At 42.4% G+C, this 20,209-nt stretch overlaps 1 protein-coding gene across 1 annotated transcript in view; it reads right to left on the minus strand.

Annotated features, from left to right (window-relative positions):
- The window catches only part of LOC308129099 (receptor-type tyrosine-protein phosphatase gamma-like), a gene marked incomplete at its 5' end in the record, with an annotated part of 494,500 nt that overhangs the window by 36,522 nt on the left and 437,769 nt on the right, over window positions 1-20,209 (minus strand). Inside the window, 4 exons of the mRNA XM_080494877.1 lie at window positions 3,103-3,256; window positions 16,178-16,883; window positions 19,412-19,461; window positions 19,811-19,919. Coding sequence (XP_080351003.1) covers window positions 3,103-3,256; window positions 16,178-16,883; window positions 19,412-19,461; window positions 19,811-19,919 — 1,019 coding nt within the window. The remainder of the gene's footprint in view (window positions 1-3,102; window positions 3,257-16,177; window positions 16,884-19,411; window positions 19,462-19,810; window positions 19,920-20,209) is intronic.

Raw genomic sequence — 20,209 nt, forward strand, 5'->3', positions numbered from 1 at the left:
ACTGGAGCAGACAAACTAAAATACAGAATGTGTTTGAAGTCTAACCCAGGCTACAAGGGCTTGTTTTTCACTCCCATTTAGCCCAGAAGAAGAAAAGCAGTGAAATACTTGGGAGTGAACATTTTAACACGAGACTCATATTTCATGACTTGCTTTTTTACATTTCTGACTTTTTGTTCTCTGTTCCATAGAACTACTGAATACCAGTGATTGATAACATATCCTGATAAGATTTCATTTCTGTTCCTGACTGTCAGTCTGCAGTAAAACTCATGATTTGTTTGTATTCTTTCACTTTGTACCGCAAGTAAAACAGAGGACAGACTGGTCCCTACAGGGACTCTCCACTGGGACTTAATGCATTACAACCATGCACATCCTGAGTGTGTGAGCCTGCTCACACCGGCCATACTGGGACTGTATGCACAGATATGTTTGAATCTGATGAGTAGCTACTGTTTTGTTTGTCAGTAAATATCCTTACAAAGGTTCAATGAATTCAGCTGTTGGAATTTCAGTCTCATTCACTCAAACACCAAAGAACAGGCATGATGGCATGTGAAGAGTTCAACCACCTGCCCTACGGTCTGAGCCACTCAAATAAATCCATTTGTAATTGGTAGATTAGTAATCTGTCTGCAAAGTCTGAAAGTGATTTAGATTAGCGTGATGTTGGTTGATAACACACTGATGGGGTGAGGGAGGGAGAAATTACACCTAATTAACATTGCAGCACCAAAAATGTTTCTTAAAGACATCTTAATGTTGGGACGTCACCATCTCAATACTGTCTTCCATCAGGGACAAGTAGGTCATATAAGATCCAACCGAAGAAGACACCTTTTAGCAAGGCAAATTCATGTTAGCCACATTTCCCACAGTCCCTGAATGCAGTAGAGCAACAGTTTGCAAGACGGGGGTGTGACTGCCTGCTGCTGGACAGCCAATGGGCTTGCAGAGGGGGCGGGGCCTGATCGGGACATGGGGCTGTGACCTGAGCTTTGCTCCACAATAGGATTAAATATCTGAACACACCCCGAGCACCTGCTGCTCTGTGTGCGTGCTTTTGTGTGCATGCTTTTGTGTGTGTGTGTGTGTGTGTGTGTGTGTGTGTGTGTGTGTGTGTGTGTGTGTGTGTGTGTGTGTGTGTGTGTGTGTGTGTTGGAGCAGACTAGAGTTGAGTTAACTTGGCTGAGCTGCACAGCAGCAGCGTCGTCACACAGCATGTGATATGAAACACAGTGAAACATCACCCACAAGTAAATGATTTGATCTTTTCCACATAAACATTATGTCCAGGATGAAATCAAATCTCCGATATTAAAATATACATTTCAAGGTCAGAGTTTCTTTAAATCTCTTGTCTTCTGATTCACAGATTTTGTTGGGTAGCTTCTCACTGTTTAGACATTTAGACTGTAATGACACAAGCTAAACTGCAGAAAAATAGTTGATCTGCAAAACATATTTCAGAATGTTTGAAGACGGATGGATGATGATGGTCGTGTCTGTTGGCACCAGGTGTTTTAATGTTATATGTCCAAGTGTTTTGTGGCAGTTTGGATTACATAGCCTCATATAACATAAACAGTGTCAGCTATATGGTTATTCTTATAGCGTTCACACTCAACATTATCTGGTCTTGGGTCACGTCAAAAGCTTTTATTTTGACGTTCACCATCTTAACATCTGTTTCGTCATACTTCATTACGTAGCAGTTCTAGAGTATCTTGGATTCATCAGAGTAACCTTGTGTTGGTTCATGTTCCCTGGTTTCTAATTAATTTTCGGTGGTCTGAGTTTTGCTGATGATTGTTTCTGTTTCTTGTTTTCTTTTCCTCATTTACATTCAAGCGAAAGCACATAAGACATGATGCTCAGAAATCAGCGGTTATATGTGTGAGTGATGTTTTTAATGTGTTGAACATTACAAATGTAACAGAAAATATGGTAATTCCTGGGAAAGAGAAGAGACTTTCTAATCAACCTGTTATGTATCACAACCATATCAGGAGGAGGTTTTATATCAGCACGAAATGCAGATTATTTCTGGAAGGATATATTTGGTTAATTTGTGGGTTTAATTTGAAACCCTACAGGCTCATTAACGAGCTAAATATTATCTTGAAAATGTGTTTTCTTCTTTGGATAAGCTTCCCTGGAGGCTTCAGGTAATCGTCTTTGTATTTTTCATTTTACCATTTTATTTAGCTTTAATTAACAGAACAAGAAATCTGGCGTCCCCCGACGCCCCCCCAGTGTGAGCGACTGGCAGGATGAGCTGTGGAGCTGAATTCTCGATGACCTGCTGAAATGATGCAGGTACTTTCAGGCCTCGTTTACACGACAATGTATACGAGTGTAAACGCATGTTTGGAGTGTCTGTTTGAACGACAGCGGTCCTCAGAGTCCCTGCAACTGTCACTTTTTCATTCCATCCCTCCAAAGTGGAACTCTTCTTTCACGCTCCCGTCTCGCCCCCGCAGAGACAGATGGAGGCAATGGAGTGCTGTTACTGCACATGTGCACCTCCGCCATGGTAAATAGTTCTTGTGCCCATGCACAGGTAACACATGGCGGCCTCCATAGTGGCGTGACTTCCAGTCGGATTTCGAGTTTCATCGTCCAGTTTTACAGTCGAGATTCACCTCTAATAGCATCCAGTTCCTCGTCAGTCCATACGAGTGTTTGGTTCTCTCAATGTGCATGTATGTACAAAAGACCAATCTATTAGATTTTGGGATGGCTCACCGTTTCTGACTAAATAAAGAGCAGATGGGAGTGGCACCTTTTGGGGCAGATCAAAGGAGATTAAAAAAATATCAGTATGTTGCCATGGAGATGCTCCGTAGCGTGCAGCTAATATCTACGTTTGGCAAGTGTCTGCATACGTTTAGGGATTAAACTCAAAAGCAAAGTAGCCTCAGATTATCCATGAAGATTACCTAGACTGGGGTGAGTTTAGGTGTCAATAGTCATCAATCGTCAATCACCCAGATGTAATCACAGTCCATAACAACCAACATGAGTGCATTTCTCAACATTTTCAAACAAGACCCAGGCCCAAACCTCATCCTGCCATCAGCGCGGAGCAGCACCTACCTCCAGTACACCAGCACCAGCAGCAGCAGGACCAGGCAGAGGAAGGTGAGAGCCGAGACCACCACCAGAGGAACCAGCCACTCCACACGGCCCGACCCCCCCGCAGACCCAGGCCGGGTCTGACGAGTCAGGTTAGTCGCCATGCTGGGACCATCTGGAAGGACAAATATCACAGACACTGATGAGAAGACAAGGGCTGGAAAGATGAAAGAAGAAATTAATAACAGAAGAGATTGAATTCAAGCTGAACAAATGAAGGAGGGATGAGCAGGAATGGTAGACTGACTGCAGTGTTAATAATTGCCATCTTTGTCTTGGATCATACATGATCAAACATCCAGGCCTCCGTCTGATTGCTTTCAGATTATAATGTAGATGTCTGAACGGCTCCACGACATAAAAGCTATTGTTAAATCACTTTTATTTAAAAGTCAAAGGAAACAATTAAACTAAAAATAACAGTATTCTGCTCCTCAATAACGTGGACTGAATGTGAGAGATCAGAATAAAAGTCGGCCTCCACACATGCAGGCAAATCTACTGCAGCACTGCTAAGATTAAAAATAATCCCTCCTTTTATCCTTTGTGTGCTTAAGATAAGGTGAAACAAACATGAAGCGACCTCTGAGTCCAGTTAAAACTGCAGGGCAGGACCTGTGAATGACGCTGATCATAAAAACATAAAGTCAGTATTAAATCTGTAACAGGACATCACGTTTCCCTTTTCTGGGTGAAGCAGCTGGAGCTTTGCCCTCCAGTTTGAGTCCCAGTGTTTAACGCAGTCATCCTCAGCCGGGTTCTGGACCAGGACTCTGCAACCTTTACGACCAAAACAGCCATTTCCACAATTTTCCACCAACTATAATTTGTTAGAGCCACAAAACATGGGAATTATCTGGAATGAACAAAAATCATCTTTAAAAAATTGCTACACAAACAAAAAGTTTAATAGGCACAATTTACATATATTTTATTAAATTGTTCGCCCTTGTAGTCATTTTTAAGGATGTTTTTTATTATCTATTACCTATTTTTTGCTTTACTGCTTTAGCACTTTAACTATTTATGGCCACTGCGCTGTTCCTTGTGATGAGAGCAGTTGTAGATATATAACATTCTTTTTATTTTCTCTCTTCTTTATTCCAATCTTTTTTTTCAGTTTTTATTCTTTATTTATTTTCTTTTTCTTTTTTTTCCTGAATAAGAAAACTCTATTAGCAATTTGAATAATTTTAGTTTAACAGTTAACACTGTATACTTGAATATTATTACCTTTACCAACAAACGTTGGTAGCAGAGGTTATGTTTTTGTCCATGTGTATTTATTATCTATTGGTTTGTATGTATAATTTGACCAATTATTTGCAAAAACTACTGACCCAAATGACATGCAATCTTCAGGGATGGTTTGTCATCATCCAAGGACCAATCCATTAGATTCTGGGATCGAACACATTCTGGAGGGGGAAGATATTTCCTCTCCTGGAGTGCCGCAGTGAGCCGTCAGTCAGGGCTGCAGCAAGGAAGCTGCTGTTAGCCGCCTGCTAGCACACTGCTAACTCTGCTCCAGAGCTCGCAGCTAATACCTCGGTTTGGCAAGTATCCAGAAACAACAGAATGAGCACATTGACTCGGGTCGTGGTTGATCTGTCTGGTGATGGTCGGGCCACAACTTCACTCCACTGAGGTTCACACTGAGATTTGTGTCGGAAAACTCAGAATATGCTATCTTCTCCATCTCATGCATCCCGACACATTGTTTCTTCTGAAGGCTCCTGCTCCAGTATGATGGTGAGAGCGAATGGATGACATATTTAATATATAGCTCTATATTATTAAATATAGCTGGAAAAGTTCACTGCTGCTGATTGTAAGCAGCCAAATGAAAGTATGGAATTAAATGTATGGAGGTGTGTTTGGAGCGTGACCATAAAACCTGCTGAACCGCAGAACGCCACATTCTGACCTTTGGCTCAGAATGTATACAAATCTGATTAATAATAACAATAACAAGAATAATAAGAATAAGAATAAGAAAGCGTAAAACTGTTTTATTTTGATGTAATGGACATCAGAAGCCACATATATGTTATATATAATTTGGTATATGGCGGAACAGATTGCACCAAAATGGCAGTTTTGGAGATTCCACTGGACTGGTCTGCTCTAAATCCTCTCTAATGCTGCTCTGCTTCCCTCTATTACAATCAAACTTGGCAAAGGTCGGGTTTACATTTTTTGCTATTTGTTGGGATTTAAAGCTGCAACTGAATCCTTCCAAAGGGATACTCATTCTAGGTCAGAAATAAAATATTGTATTTACTTACACATATGAACACATCTCACAAGTTTTCTCTATTATGACATCAAAATGATTAAATTTTACCCTATGGTTGCAAAGAAGAGATTTGAGAGAAACACTTTATTTCATACTAAAAATTATTCCATGAATTTCTATTCTATTCTATTCTATTCTATTCTATTCTATTCTATTCTATTCTATTTTACTGAGTTGGTGAGTGCTCTCACCTTGTTGGACTGCTTGTTAAGGTTATTGTTCATTATGTAATTTATTAGTACATTCTGGCGCTGTTCACACGTCACCTGAGACACTTTCACACGCTGCTCACACGATATCACACATCTGTGGTCAGATGCGTCCCAGAACACTTGAGGAAGCGGACTGGTGCCTGTTCATGCTTGTCTTTAGGACTCGCCACTTGTGATGGGATCAACAAAAACGTATGTTCACTCCAGTCTGAACGGCCTCATGACACATCCACCACTGGTACTGCTGATCTGTTGCAGGTTATGCTTTGCAGAAATGGGTCGGTGTGAAACGGGTAGAACGGCCTTGTTGAAGTCAGTGTGACTTCGGATGTTTCATCATCCAGGGGTTTGCACCAACAACACCAGCAAATTGGTACCTATGACATGTCCATAACAACATGGTCATTTGATGCCATCATCCAACAGCAAACACAGTCACAACCACACACTGTGCCAGACGACCAGCAACCCTGAGAGCAATACAGTAAACAGTAATTTGAGGTTACTGCTTTCAGGCTCCGAAAATGGCAGGAAATCATGAAGCAAATCCAAACTACTCTGGGCTGTCAGGTCAGTTCTTATCTAAGCCTCCTCCACTCTGCACACTCTGCCCACTGCAGAAAGATAACTGCATCAAAACAACACACGGCTCTCTATAATGTGAGCCATTTGTTAAATCCACCGTGCCCTGAGGCCCTCTAATCACCACCACCACCTACCCAGTTCAGCTGCTGCAGCCGTGGTGTTGCTGGAGCTGATGCCGGCCCCCATAGCCTTCAGATCTGCAGCCTCCTGCCCGGAGCCGAACGCTACATCAGGCCGGGCCCCTGCACTGCACCACAGCTGGCTCCCCTCGCTGCTAAGCTCGGCATCTCCTCCCTCAACATCCGCACGCACACGCACCACGCGCAGATACAGCACCGTGCCTAACCCCGAGAAAGCCGGAGACGCCGCCTGCCTCAGCTCCCTTCCCCTTTCCTTCTGCCTTTCTCTCACCAGCACGGCCCGCCGCCAAACAGCAAATAAATAAATAAGCCAACCCTCCTCAGCAGCACGCAGACACACACATCCACTGACACGCAGCGAGATTCATACAGCACGCACGCACGCACACACACACACACACACACACACACACACACACACACACACACACACACACACACACACACACACACACACACAACTATAAATGGAGCAGAGGCTTTTTTTCCCTCCTCCCCTGCAGCTGAGTCTAGCCTCTGAGTACCCATCTCTCGCCATGTCTGAAAGTAGGCCAGCAAGAAGAGAGGAGGAGGAGGAGGAGGAGGAGGAGGAGGAGGAGGAGGAGGAGGAGGAGAAGGATACAGTGTAGTAGTAGGAGGAGGAGGAGGAGGAGGAGAATTGAGAGAAACAGGAAGGGGCAGTGGGCCAAAGGAGTAGATGAACTCAAAAAGAAGACACAATGAAAAGAGAGGACAAGAAAAACAGCAAGCAAGGAACAAATAAGCAAAAGAGGGATGGAGGAGAGAGTGATGGATGAGAGTGGGATGGAGAAAGAGAAATCAGGACAGAGATTGGTGGAACTTTGATGTCACAGCTGCTCCAGCAAAACTCATCCTCCACATGCACAGCTTTGGGCCGGGGAGCAGGAGGTCAAAAGTTCACAGCCTTTATATCACCGAGGGCTGAAGATCATTTGAGGATGAACAAGGACATGAATTCATCACCTGTTTCATAACTTGAACTTCACCTGAGCAAGCTTTAGCCTCGTTGATTAGCAGGAGAAAAGTTTACTTTTCATTATGAACAGTCTTTCCTGGCCACAAGGTGGCGTCGTGGCAGAGTTGGAGAAAGTGGGATAGAACATATATGGAAACTTCTTTTCTGTCTTTTGCTTCCTGTTATCGCTCTGTCTTTGGTTTCAGGCTCCTTGATTTGCCCCAGTTGTGTCTGATTGCTGTTCCCTGTCCAGGTGTGTTTCGCCTGTGCTTGTCTGTATGATTGTCTGCACCTGGTGATTGCACTTTAAGTTGGACTTCAGTTCTGTATCCTGTAGCTATTTCATCTGTGTTGTTTCGCTCGTTGTTCCAGCTTCATCTTTGTTCCAAGTCTCACTGTTTTGGCTCTTTTTCTGTCAGAACAAGATTCGTGTCTGACCCTTGACTGATTCTCAAGATTTTTTTTACCTTTGCCTGCATAACCTCGGCTCAGCTCCAGCCTTCTACACCTTCCATTTTCTCCTAATAACAAATAAAGAGAAACTTTTGTCACTACCCGTCTGGCCTTTGAGTCCACATTTCAGCCGTGACACTTATTTATGTTCAATAATATATTGCATAAGTCTTACAAAAGAAATCTCATCTATGCAACTGCGTTAGCTGTGGTATGTATAGAAATACCTCCCTGTGTCATTGTATTCATCAAAATAAAATATCTTTAATGGAGACAAAAGTCAAATCTTTGCACTTTTTAAATATATCCACATTTCTTTTTATGATAATGGATCTTTCTGTTGAGGCCTGTGGAGTTTCTCTGATATTCTATCTGTAACCAATAAAAGCTGCACTCATAGGGGTTTTGAGGGTTGGTTAGTTGACATATCATTGGCTTGCACAGTGTGAGACACCTTCTTGCAAGTGTTTCACACTTTCAAGACAAAAAAAGTGAGTGCCAGTAAACGGAAAGCAAAATAAGTGGAGATATAAGGCTTATTTGCTTGACAACAGGGTGGTGTTGCAGCTAGCAAAGCAGAAAGTGGCTGTTTTTAAAGCAACAATGCCTCAGACAGTCTCAAACAACTGGAGTGTCAAATTGAGAAATGCACATCTGAAATATGTGAGACATCAAATAAGAAAGTGGCAGACTATCTGTAAACCCGCAGAAAAGTGCAATCACCCACATCTCCAACAACTGTGCTTTTCTGTATTGGAAGAATTTCTGCTCCTTAAAGGCGCAATAGTTTACGGTTTTTCCAACATTTTCACAGAGGTGTCAGAGGTCCAATATCATTGTACTCGAAGCGTATTCCCTCATAGTCCGCTGTGGTTCTGAATTTCAGCCAGTCTAGAGTCCCTCTAGTGTCTCTACTGAGAACAGCCTGTTTCTGTGTCTGTCCACGTCCACTCCAGGCCTGCCTCGGGGAGAAGAGCGTCCCGGTGTTTAAAAATAAGACCACATTTACACATACTCAGGTTTAAAAAAAAAAAACCCAGATATTTCCCCCTCTACCTTGGCAAAATAATGTTCATTGACACTTGGTCGTTTACAAAAAAAACTTCATTTCCACAGACCTGCATATAACATCTGGTACAGAGCTACTATGAGCATACCAAACCTGTAGGGGGCAGTGTAACGAGAAGCATGAAGCCATGACAGCCAATCAGAGTCCTTGAATAAACACTACGTCAAGAATCCTACACTTTATTTTCTATTCAGCGGTAATATCACAGGGTTGGTTTTTTGGGACTGAAAAACATTCGGAGCCCCTCCGAAATGTGGCGGTAAAATATAATGAAGCAGGTAAAAACAAGCACTGCTTTCACTGGATCCATTTTCATCACGCCAGTCAAACTGTGAACAAAGGTGGCAAACAGATCATGCTGATGGTGCTTCTGTTGCATATTGTGATGTGAATCTCTGTCCAGTGCTCTTTAGATTAAAACGGAGACACTGAGTTTTTCTAAATCACCACTGTGGCCAGAGTTTTCTGAAATCTTCATTAGTGGTGACTCCTCGTTGCATTTATGTGTAAATGCAAGGCCCAAATTCAGAGAAATATCAGTTTTTGTAAATAACCGTTTATGTGTAAGTGTGGCAGTAGTGTATTGGTTTCCCTGTTATTCAGTAACCCTTTAGCTTCCTTTTTGCTGCTAATAACAGATGTTAAAAACCAGAAAGAAAACCGAGCTGTCCTGATGAACACCATTTAACAGTATTTACTCTGAAGTTTCAACATGTTGTACCTTGTTATTAGTTATTAGTTGTTATTAGAAGCAGCGATGGATGCTGACAGAAGTCAGTCACCATTTAACAGGGAAACCATTTTTCTCAGAAACACTGGCACACTGCACTAATATTTTTTTTAATTTGTATTTATTTTTTAACGCTGCTGTTCAAATTGCTTGAAACAGAATGTGACCCAGAAGGAGAGACTCCTGCAGATGGTTAGTTCAAGTTATGCGTTGTCATAGTTACTACCAATTAGCTTACAGGAGCTCCTGCTAACTTCAAGAGGAACTGTTCCAGTTTTATAATGGATTAATTCAGTATATCACTGATTTTTGTAAGTTTTTATCTACCTGTGGGTGGGTCAATGTGGTTACTTCCCCACATGGCGGTCATGAAGGGAAAATCTCTGATTGGCACGTTGACATGTTGACAGACTTCACTTCTGGAGCTTCATACACAGGATATGGGAAATAATACTGTTGGAAAACCATTAGAAATAGAATTCTGCTTTAAATAACAGTTGTCAAAGTGCTGATGACCCAAGCTCAATACGTCAGGGCGGGGAGGTGGTGGCTCTTATTTGGCAAAGCGATATCTGTTACAGAATACAACTAAATTACTTTAAACTTTAAAACAAACTGCGAGCAATAGCTGGATGTGGCCTTCAATAAGGAGGTGCAAAGACTGAAGAGCTGCGCAGTAGACCTTTGTTCTTAAACATCACATTCCCAACATCTGTGTGCTTTAAGACTCAGTAAAAGTTTTCTCTTCCAGTTGGTATTCTGTGTCAGTGGGCTTGTCGTTCATTATATCTCGATTTATTCCAAAAATTGCTAAGACATATTCCACTACCCTTATTTTCTTTTTCCTGTGAAATACTGTCAAACTGCTGAGCCACACTACTTCCAAGGTCATTCAAAAATTATGCATCCAATATCATGCATATGCAGTTTAATGTGTCTCTCTGCATCACCAAAACAGTGCTCACGACTCCTCAAGTCTCCCTGGGGTTGTGATGGATGCACAGCACGACTGTCAAACTGAAATTTTAATCTAATTTGGAAGAGGTCTTCTGTTCATTGAAGCCTTTGTACTGGACAAACGCAGCAAACTGGCATTGTTTCATGACTTTAAAGAATGTTTCAAGAACCACTTGAGGCAGTTCATACAGTGTAAAGTTCTCTCAACAGCAAGATTGGACCATTTCCTTTTTACATCCACTGAATCCTTACCCAAGTCAGGGCTGCAGAGAGCTGATCAGGCATTAAAATGTTAAATAAATAAGTAACTAAAGTTTGGGAAGGCTTGTCACATGATTCAATCACAGGGCAAATACAGTGACAGACACAATTAAACTCTCACAAGATGATTGCTTTCACTATTAAAACAAGAAGCATGGCTTTGGAGCACCCCTATAATCACATAGAACACTAACATGTACGCTACAGTTTGACCCGTCTCTTCATGACAGCAGTACGATCCAGGAAGTGGGTGGTGATGCGTGAAGAGACTCATTTATATCAAACTTCCTGTCTGAATTCACAAACTCTGAAAAACATTGGAAAACACAATGCAGGTTCTTTATGAAGAGGTGCTGCTGCTGAAATGTTGAATATGAAAATAAACCTGCCCTATATTAGTACAAAGATGCAGCTTGGTATTCAGACTTTCCTGTGGAAACCTCTTGAAATTTGCGTGAATCCAGCTGTACCGCAGGGCGTGCACAGGACGTCCATGCTGGTGTGAAAAACATGCAGTGATTCAGTTAAAAAGCAGGAAAACGGAGCTTCTCTCTCTTTCTTTCTGTTGTGCCATCATTTGGGAATTGGAAGGTGCTCCAATTCAGAAGCAATGGGACATTGGTAAAAGACATAACTTTGTCAGGTTTTGTGAAAAGTGACGTCTGTGAAGTGAAAACTGTGCGTTTTTAAAGAAATCTCTCACTCTTCAGGGACTCACTAAAAACAGTTCACTGTTTAAATTTCCCCCCTCCCCAAAACTATGAAATAATACAGCAGAGAAAAGTCATTCCAATCATCCTGGGAGGGACAGTAAAGGATCTGTTCATGGAGGGAATAAAACACTGAAGAACATGCCGTGGATGGTTTCGTCATGTCTCCAACCCGTCGCTGCTGCTGCTGCTGCTGCTCTGCACCGCGACAAGCACCGATAAACAGGACAGAGCTTGAAGAAAGCACTTCGCCTCAACATAAACTCTTCACGTAACATAGAGTAACCACTTTTAGAAATTTGCAGAGAAACTTTTACACTTTTGACCCAGAGTCCCTCCAGCTCAAACACAATCAAATTCCATAAATGTGCTCCGACAGAGCGAGAGAGTGAGGAAGACGATTCCAGGGGAATATCTGAAGATTGCTATTGTGCATAATCGGGTCTGGTCCTGCACTTGCACTGTGTTTCTAAGCACTTCAAATTGAATTGAGGTCCCTTGGTGTTTGCTTGGCTAATGCAGTGCCCTGCTGAAAGTCTTGGCCAGGAGGAGGTGGAAGAGGAGGAAGAGGAGGGAGAGGAGGAAGAGGAGTGGAGGCTTAGAGGGAAAAGCATTAGGTCTGCTTTCAGCTCCAACTGGAACTCTGTTAACACTCGACATCAAGGCAATTCATCACCACCAACTGCATTAAGGCCCGTCAATGGACTGTGGAGGTATCGGCTCAGGACACTACCTCATGTTGCTCTGCACTTTATTTTATTCATTTTCTTTCTCCATAAATTACAGGGGCTGGGAAAAAAGGGATTCAATGCACCCTTTGAACTCTCCACATAACGCTATGAAAACATATTGTGATTGAGTAAAGACAGAAGCTGTTTGTTAAACCAAACATGATAGGAGCTGTTTTAACACAGACCGGCTCCTAAAAGCACGTCGCCTCTGGATTTCAACCCTTTCAACCAAACATTTCCAGTGGCTGCAGATCAGACCTGCAAATTGTTCAGGAGGAGTTTTGGACTTTGATCCAGAACTGCTCGAGCTTTGCCAGATTCACAGCTCATGCCAAGCGATGGAGTCACTCCAAGATTTTGATTGGGTCTCATTTTCCAGCTGTATGGGCAAGTTCCACTGAGCTTCAGAAACACTCAGATCATTAACAGATCATGAAGAGAGCGTGAAGATCCTGAGCCTCCAGATTGTCTTGAAGAAAGCAAAATATTGTAGCATTGTTGTTGAGTTTCAGTGCGTTCTTCGAAAAGCATGTGGTGTCCGGCCAAACCGGACAAAAAGCCTGTTCACCAGTATGCAAACAGGAAGGTACAGTATGTACTTCACAATACTTAAAGTGTTCACACTTCCTCTCTGTTGGTTTCAAACTAATATTTATACACGGATAACCATCTCATGCTTTCGATCGACATGTAAAGACACAGTTGGTGCTGTTGCTGGTATGTCTCTACTCTTTCACTGGTCATTTATTTTTTTTAATGCAATACACAGCATAGGGCTCATCACATATACATCTATACATCCTCTTCTTCTTTTTGTGTGTGTGCTGTGTGTGTGCCTGTGTGTGCCCGTGCATGCCTGCCTGTGTGCGTGTGTGGGTGTTCGTTGTGTGGTCTGGTGGCCTTGTCGTTGTTTCCATTGCCACTGTTGTCACCATTGCATCACTGTTGTTTTAGCAAACAATCATTAATAATAATAGTAATAATAATGATAAAAATAAAAAAATAAAAAGTTAAAATCGAAAGTTGATTACGTCTGGTTTTTGCGTGTGTATGTGTATGTATATGTGTGTATTGTGTGTATATGTGTGTATATGTGTGTATATGTGTGTAAATGTATGTATATGTGTGTATATGTGTATGTGTATGTATGTGTATATGTAATTGTTGTTTTTTGTTGTTGCTGTTTTTTACATCGGTTAGGCCATCTAGTTTGTACGTTTTTCTTCAAGAATGGGGTTGGAGTTTATAAGATTTTTTTTCTTCATCCAACTCCTGTTCTTCTTTTCATGGAATGTATTGTTTGTTTGTTTTTTGTTGGATTGTTGCTTTATTTTAGGTTGCATTACCTTGAAAAAAGAATAAATAAAATGAAATGAAATTTATCATTTCAGTCAGCTCAACCAATGAATAGCTCATTTAAAGTGACAGTGAATAAAATACGAGTCCGACTAGCAGCCCCTCCCTCTATGTGTACAAGTGAGTGGGTAGATTACCGAGTGGATTCTATTCATTAAGACATTATAGCAGCACGGTGGTGTTCAAAGTTTTTAGATAGATGACACTTTTCAAATAGGAAACGGTGGATTATATAATAGTGTACATAATCAATGTGAGAAAAAGGGTTAACATAACTTTCTAAGTCCATCTAGTTTGTGTGATTCTTGATGCTGAGGTCTCTTATTGTACATACTTCACATGAGGAGAGTGTTTGATTTTGAAACTAAACACCACTCCTAGCTTACATTTCATTTTCACTTTTTCCCGTCATTAGTCAGGTTCCTTGGAGGTCGTCCTTCTCCAGCAGCACCGTGACTCTTTGATGACTTTGTTCAGGGAAGGTTTGAAACTCGACTTCAGGCTGAGCACATTGTGTTTATTATGAAGTTTTCAGACTCATTCGTGCTCAAAACCAGGATCATGATCATTCTATTTCTATTCATTGTTGACAGACATTGTACGGTTTGAAATACTGCAGTGACATTGTATTAATATATTGCATAAGTGCTCACACTACACAGAAACATTTGACTTCTCATTTGTTTTTGTCATAGTGAGCCTGCTAACAATCCTAACAAGGCTGGAGGCTTGCAGGATGCGGCTTTTATGGCTTTTTGTTTTGACAGATAAAAGCATTCCTGTGTCGTTGCGTGGGGCTGATTGGAGGGACTGAAAGTTTTGAAAGCCGTGCGCTCAATCCTCCATTCATGTATTCAGTGTGTGGAGACAGCAGCTTCAAAGGATCACAGCTTAATGAAAAGGCAATAATCCAAATGACAAACAAAAAAAGATATGTGAAGGTAATGATCAGGGAAATGGAGGGGTCAACTTCTCTTCCTATGTACAGCCAATGATCTCCTTTCCATTATATGCTGGTGTGGTAACTTTATTGTCAGGACCATTGTAAAATAAGCCTCTAAAATGGTTGGGGTTTGTTTCAACAGTCTTGAGGACATGTTTAATTAAAAGTTAAAAGGAAAGCTCAGTCAATTCTTACGGATGATTCTCATCCTCCTAATCAGAAGTAGAAATTGCCCTCTTCCAGTTTTCATCTTGCAAAACACCGGGCCACAAAACACAGGCGTGAGTTCTCCTTTGTGCCTCCCTCCATCCATGGTATGAATGCTGAGAACAGAAGGAGGTGCTGCTGTGTTCACTGCTGTGCTTGATCACATATTGTTGCTGACTGACTGACTGTTTGAACTCCACCTGACTAAAGGACCACGATTTCTACTAATACCCATGTCAATCTTATGTTCTGGGTAATATCTTGTTGTCTTATTGTGTTTTACTGTTTTTACTGTGGTTTTACTGTTGTTTTTGTGTTTGTTACATTCTTACAACTGCTGTACAACAAATCGCCCTTCCAGGGACAAACACCAATGAAGTTGAACTTATCTTCTGTTTGATCATCTTCTTCTGAAGGATTCTAGTGCAGGAAAGATAAAACACTGCACTAAGGCCCGTTCACAACTGGCATTAAAAGGCGTTCCAGGTGATCAGATCACATGTGTCGAGCTCTAAAGGTTAGTGTGACCGAGGCAGCAATGGACTTTCCCCCCAACCATTTCCAGAGGTGGTCGGGGTCGCATTAGAACACAGAGGCTGTGTGGTGTGAACAACGTGCGTTACTGGACATTGGAATCGCAGGAAAATACATCATAGCTGATGATATCCAACACATCTGAAATCTGTTCTCCACAAGACGTCTTATCCAATAGAAATAAAAATAGAAAATTACCATAATTTCCAGACTATAATCCACTACTTTTATTTGCACGCTCTGAACCCTGCGGCTTAAACAATGACGCAGCATAGATTTTTACGGGGTCAATGAGCCTCATGCTGCCGATACACGGGTGATGTGTTCAGGTGCATCATGTAACACCAACCTTCCTTTTTAAATTTGGTGGGTACAACTTATACTCAGCTGTGCTCAATAGACCAGAAATTCCGGTATGTAGACTTTCGCCTCAGCTGATACTCTTATCCATCACGAGCAACACCAAAAGAGAAAAGGTGGAGTTGAACTACACAATCGATTCATCTCTTCTTGTTGGATACTACAAGGTTAAGGCTGAACTCACAGTCATCAGAACTTGCTGACACGTCAACATTTTGTTCCTGATCCAAATGGATTAACGCGACCATTGTTCCCACTCGTTGAGATAACTGAAAGACTAACTATTCCTCACATTTCTATCACAAAAAAGAAGATTCCATCTCATGTTGGTGAATATTTAGAAAGTGCCGCGTGAAGTCCAGATTCATTCCTTGATTTACTTGATATTGTGACATTGGAGCAGAAGTTTCCCCACAGCGCTGCATGAAGACGAGTGTAATGTTGGAGTTTGATGTGGAAAATGAACTGCAGATGTGTTTTCACTCTCATGTCTCTAAAATGTTGTCGACTCACCGGTGTGGACGGAGAAAGGCCAGTGCTTCTTGGCTTGCCCTGTCCGGGGTCTTCCAGCACTCTCAGTGGACGCTTCGGTCGTAGAGCCAGGTGCATTGTGGGTATACACCTCTACCTGGTCCTCTCTTCCAGGATGTGGATTTGCTGGATCTGGTTTTTCTTTCACCTTCGCCGTGGCGTCTGGTGATCGGCTCGGCGGCTGATTCACGGCGGCGCTGCCATCTTTTCTAACGGTCTTTTCTCCACCAGTTGATTTTTTCTTCTCCTTTTTCTCGCCTTTCTCCTTCTCCTCCTCCTCCTCCTCCTCCTCTTCATCCTTCTCCTCTCCTTCTCTGCTTCCATCCTCCCCCTGGGCCTGACTCTGCTCTCCGTCCTCCCCCTGGCCTTCACTGAGGTCTCTGGCAGAAGTGGTGGTGGGGGCGTCCTGGGTTGGCTCGGCGCTCCGGCGTGGGGGGGCGGGGCTATTTGTCGGCGCTCTGCTGGGCCAAATGGAGGGAAAGGAGGAGATGACTCCGCCGCTGAAGCCCAGGCCGGCCAGCAGCGTGCTCGTCACCACGGACGCCACGGTGGCCTGACTGCCGCTGGAGGAGGGGCCGATGCCCGTCGCCATGGAAACGAAGGAGAAGGGGATGCCAGAGGAGGTCCAGGTGGAGGAGCCGGACGAGATAGGAGCCATATCTGCAGACGAGGCTGGAGACACTGTCGGCTGAGGAGAGAAGACAAAGTGGTTGCACACTGAAAGCAGGTTTACATCTACAGTCTGGAGAAACAACCCCCATGTCTGCCCCTCTCATGGTGTGTGACTGACATCAGACTCTTCTGGAAGGTTAGCCATGAATTTGATGCGTGAGGAAATCTTCAATAAAAAAGACATATTGAGGTCCCCTTAAATCCTGTTGACAATGTGTCAGAGAAATCTATTTCTAACATGTACTAAAAAGTAAAACATCGTAATGCACAGGCACGCATGCACATTCAGCGTGTCACTATTCGGCGTCTCATCATGCAGAATGCTGGCAGGACTGATTGAAATCTTACACTGTGACTTTATGTCTGTTTTTCGCGCATTTAGAAAGGAGGCGGAATCAGTTTAACCTTTAGCAGAGACGCTGCTGTTTGTGCTGAGATTCTCTTCCTCGGCTGGCTGCTCCCAACACTTTACTACATTATTTCAACCTATTTGTCAGCAATTCCAGCAGCAGGAGCAGCAAGTATGTGTCATTGGTGATCTCTTCCTTCTCTTTCTTTATTTTAGCATTTTTGTTAGACCACTGGATGTCTTTCTTTACAGTCCACCTTGAGCAAAACACCCATCAAATCTATTGCAGAGTAACTAAATAATACTTTTCTTGCTTTAAAGCAAAATTACAATGAACCCATTAGTCATATATCATTTTCAGGATGCAAATCACACAACTAGTGAAAGTATACTTTTCATCAGACTGTACAGAATCTATGAATCAATTGAAAAATGTTAATTCAAGCACATTCAGAGAAAGAATTGAGAATTTTATAGATAATTATTATTTTTTTATTTTTTTAGGAAATGGCACTGACTAGGATATGTTAGTGAGCTTCTTGCATAAAATAAAAGAACAAGAAAAATAAGTGGTTTAATTCAAACTATATTTATGTGGGAACTGCATGACCAGCTGCCTCTGCAGTGGGACTGTTACTAAATTTGATTTGATTCACAGATTATCTGGTACTGCTGAATAATCCCACTGTGAGGAGAAATGATCTGGTCACAGGCGGCAATTAAAAGGCTAATGACAGATCTTTTTTTTATGTGTGTGTGAGGTGTCAAACTCAGAGTTATAGAAACGGGACGCTTGCTGTGATGGTGGCAGGCGGGTGGTCCCGGGTCAGTTAAAGGGTGGGCACACATGCCGACGCAGCACTTTAAGGCTCTCCTGCTTTTACTTCACCCCGCTGGCGGCCTGATTCAGTCTGACTGTGCAGTAAAAGGCCGATCAACCCTCCCTGCTGCCTCAGAGCACAAGAGCAGCCCTGCCAACTGCTCCGCTCCTCGGCCTTCAGGGTTTGGAGGGCTGGCAGGAAACTCTTCATTATTTAACAGCAAAACGTCACCATTGAAGAGTTTTGCTGCAACAGAGTCCCCGTATTCTGTGTGAGCATATTCAAGATGATTTATTCTTTCATGTGTTGGGTGAATCCTGACATAAGAAACCGACTTCTTGGAGGTATTTAGAACGGGAACAGACCCGGACTGAGTAAAAAACAACAACTGCAGTAAATATGATGAACTTCCCCCAGTCTGTTTACAAATGAATACTGAAGGATTTTAAAACCTTATCTTCCTATCCTATCACCAGGGCTCATGCTATCGAAAACATTCAAGAACTAATGGAAATTAGAGAATCAAGGCTTTGTACACATTTACTGTCGCCTGCCAGGATTTCTGCAGGAGGATTTTACACACAGTAATATCAAGATAAACTCACTGCAAATGGTCTAACAATGCTACAGCCATAAGTGTGGTCAGAAGAGGTCAAATTCAATTCTTAGTTTTCAAACTCTCAATTTTCACCCTTGAGAAACTCCTTTCTAAATAGTTGACGTTACACATCAAATCAAATGAAATGTCCCACCCCATCACAGTCCTTCATTCAGATAAAATATGCATGGAAATGACAATATCATTTACTGCTAAATTTAATTTTACATTCTCTTACAAACACAGATCTACAATTCAGTTCAGTAAATCATTCTAGCCCCAATATAAGATATAAAGACTAAAATTGAGAAGAAAATCACGTAAAACTAATGATAGTAATGATCATAATCTGTCCCGGCAACAAATACATTTCACCTGGTAAGAATTCTTGAAAGAACATTTTTTACTCGAGACCTAGGATTATACTGTAAAGTGAAGGACTAGATATAATTAAATATCTTTTAAAACAAGCCAAATTATCTATCATGTCTAAAAAATAATATTTTAAATCTGGGTAAGTGCCAAATACTGTAATTTGCAGTGTATTATTCCTATCCGTGTGATTGTTTTTCTCACAGATTTAATGGAGGATTTATTGTTTGATCTGTTGACAAAACAACAAAAGCAGAGAAGCATTAAAATCCCATTATCGTGCGTCATGTGAACTGTCCTTTCTAAGCCTGACTGTAATTCCCATTGAGAGCTTCCCGCAGAGGGATGCAGTCACGTCTACTGCTCTCTGCTGGATGAACGGGGAAAAGACAAAGCACTCTTACCATGCCCGTCTTCACGATCCTCGTGCCCTCGAAGATCCGGGTGGTGTTCGCTGGGGGGGGGGGGGAGGAAGGACACCAAGAAACTGTGAAAGTTCTGACTTTAAACAGTGCACACGAGCTGATGCGGAAGCACGGCTCAGTGAAGGATGGGAGGTTCATGTAGCTCGCTGCGTTCCAGGCGTCTGCTATGCATGCATGTTTTCTTTCGCCTACAGCGATACCGATATGAGCTCAAAGAGGCTGAGCGTGGAAGACTCTGTGATCAAAGGCAACCTGACTGCCTGACAACACTGTCAGCATTAATCTGAGACGATCTGTGTGGCGGACGCTCCTCCTGACAGGCAGCATGATGCCAGAGACAAGGGTGTGTGTGTGTGTGTGTGTGTGTGTGTGTGTTACCTCTGAACAGCATGCTCTGGCTGAAGTCACTGCGCATGTCATTGGTGCACACGGCCTGGACCCGGAACAGGTACAGAACATCAGGGGAGACGGGGGAGATGACGGCCTCCTGAACATTCAGAAGCACAAAAGACAGGAAGGAAACGTCATTAATCCCCCTGGAGGAGGTGATTGGGAGTCGAGGCAAGCTAGCCCAGAGAGCAGAAGGCTACATGTTTCCTCTGGGTGGGTTAAACACTGATCAGCTGCGTTGATACGACAGTAAGAATGAGGCTGGCGACAAATGTTTTAGTTTGATTAGTTTATAAGTTCTATATCGTTTTACCAGCCACAGCAGTGGCACTATATAATATAGTATAACAGTATAACAGCCATAACACCTGCCTAAGACTTTGTAGG

Source organism: Blennius ocellaris, assembly GCF_963422515.1.
Source record: "Blennius ocellaris genome assembly, chromosome: 4".
In the NCBI taxonomy this organism is placed as follows: Eukaryota; Metazoa; Chordata; class Actinopteri; order Blenniiformes; family Blenniidae; genus Blennius; species Blennius ocellaris.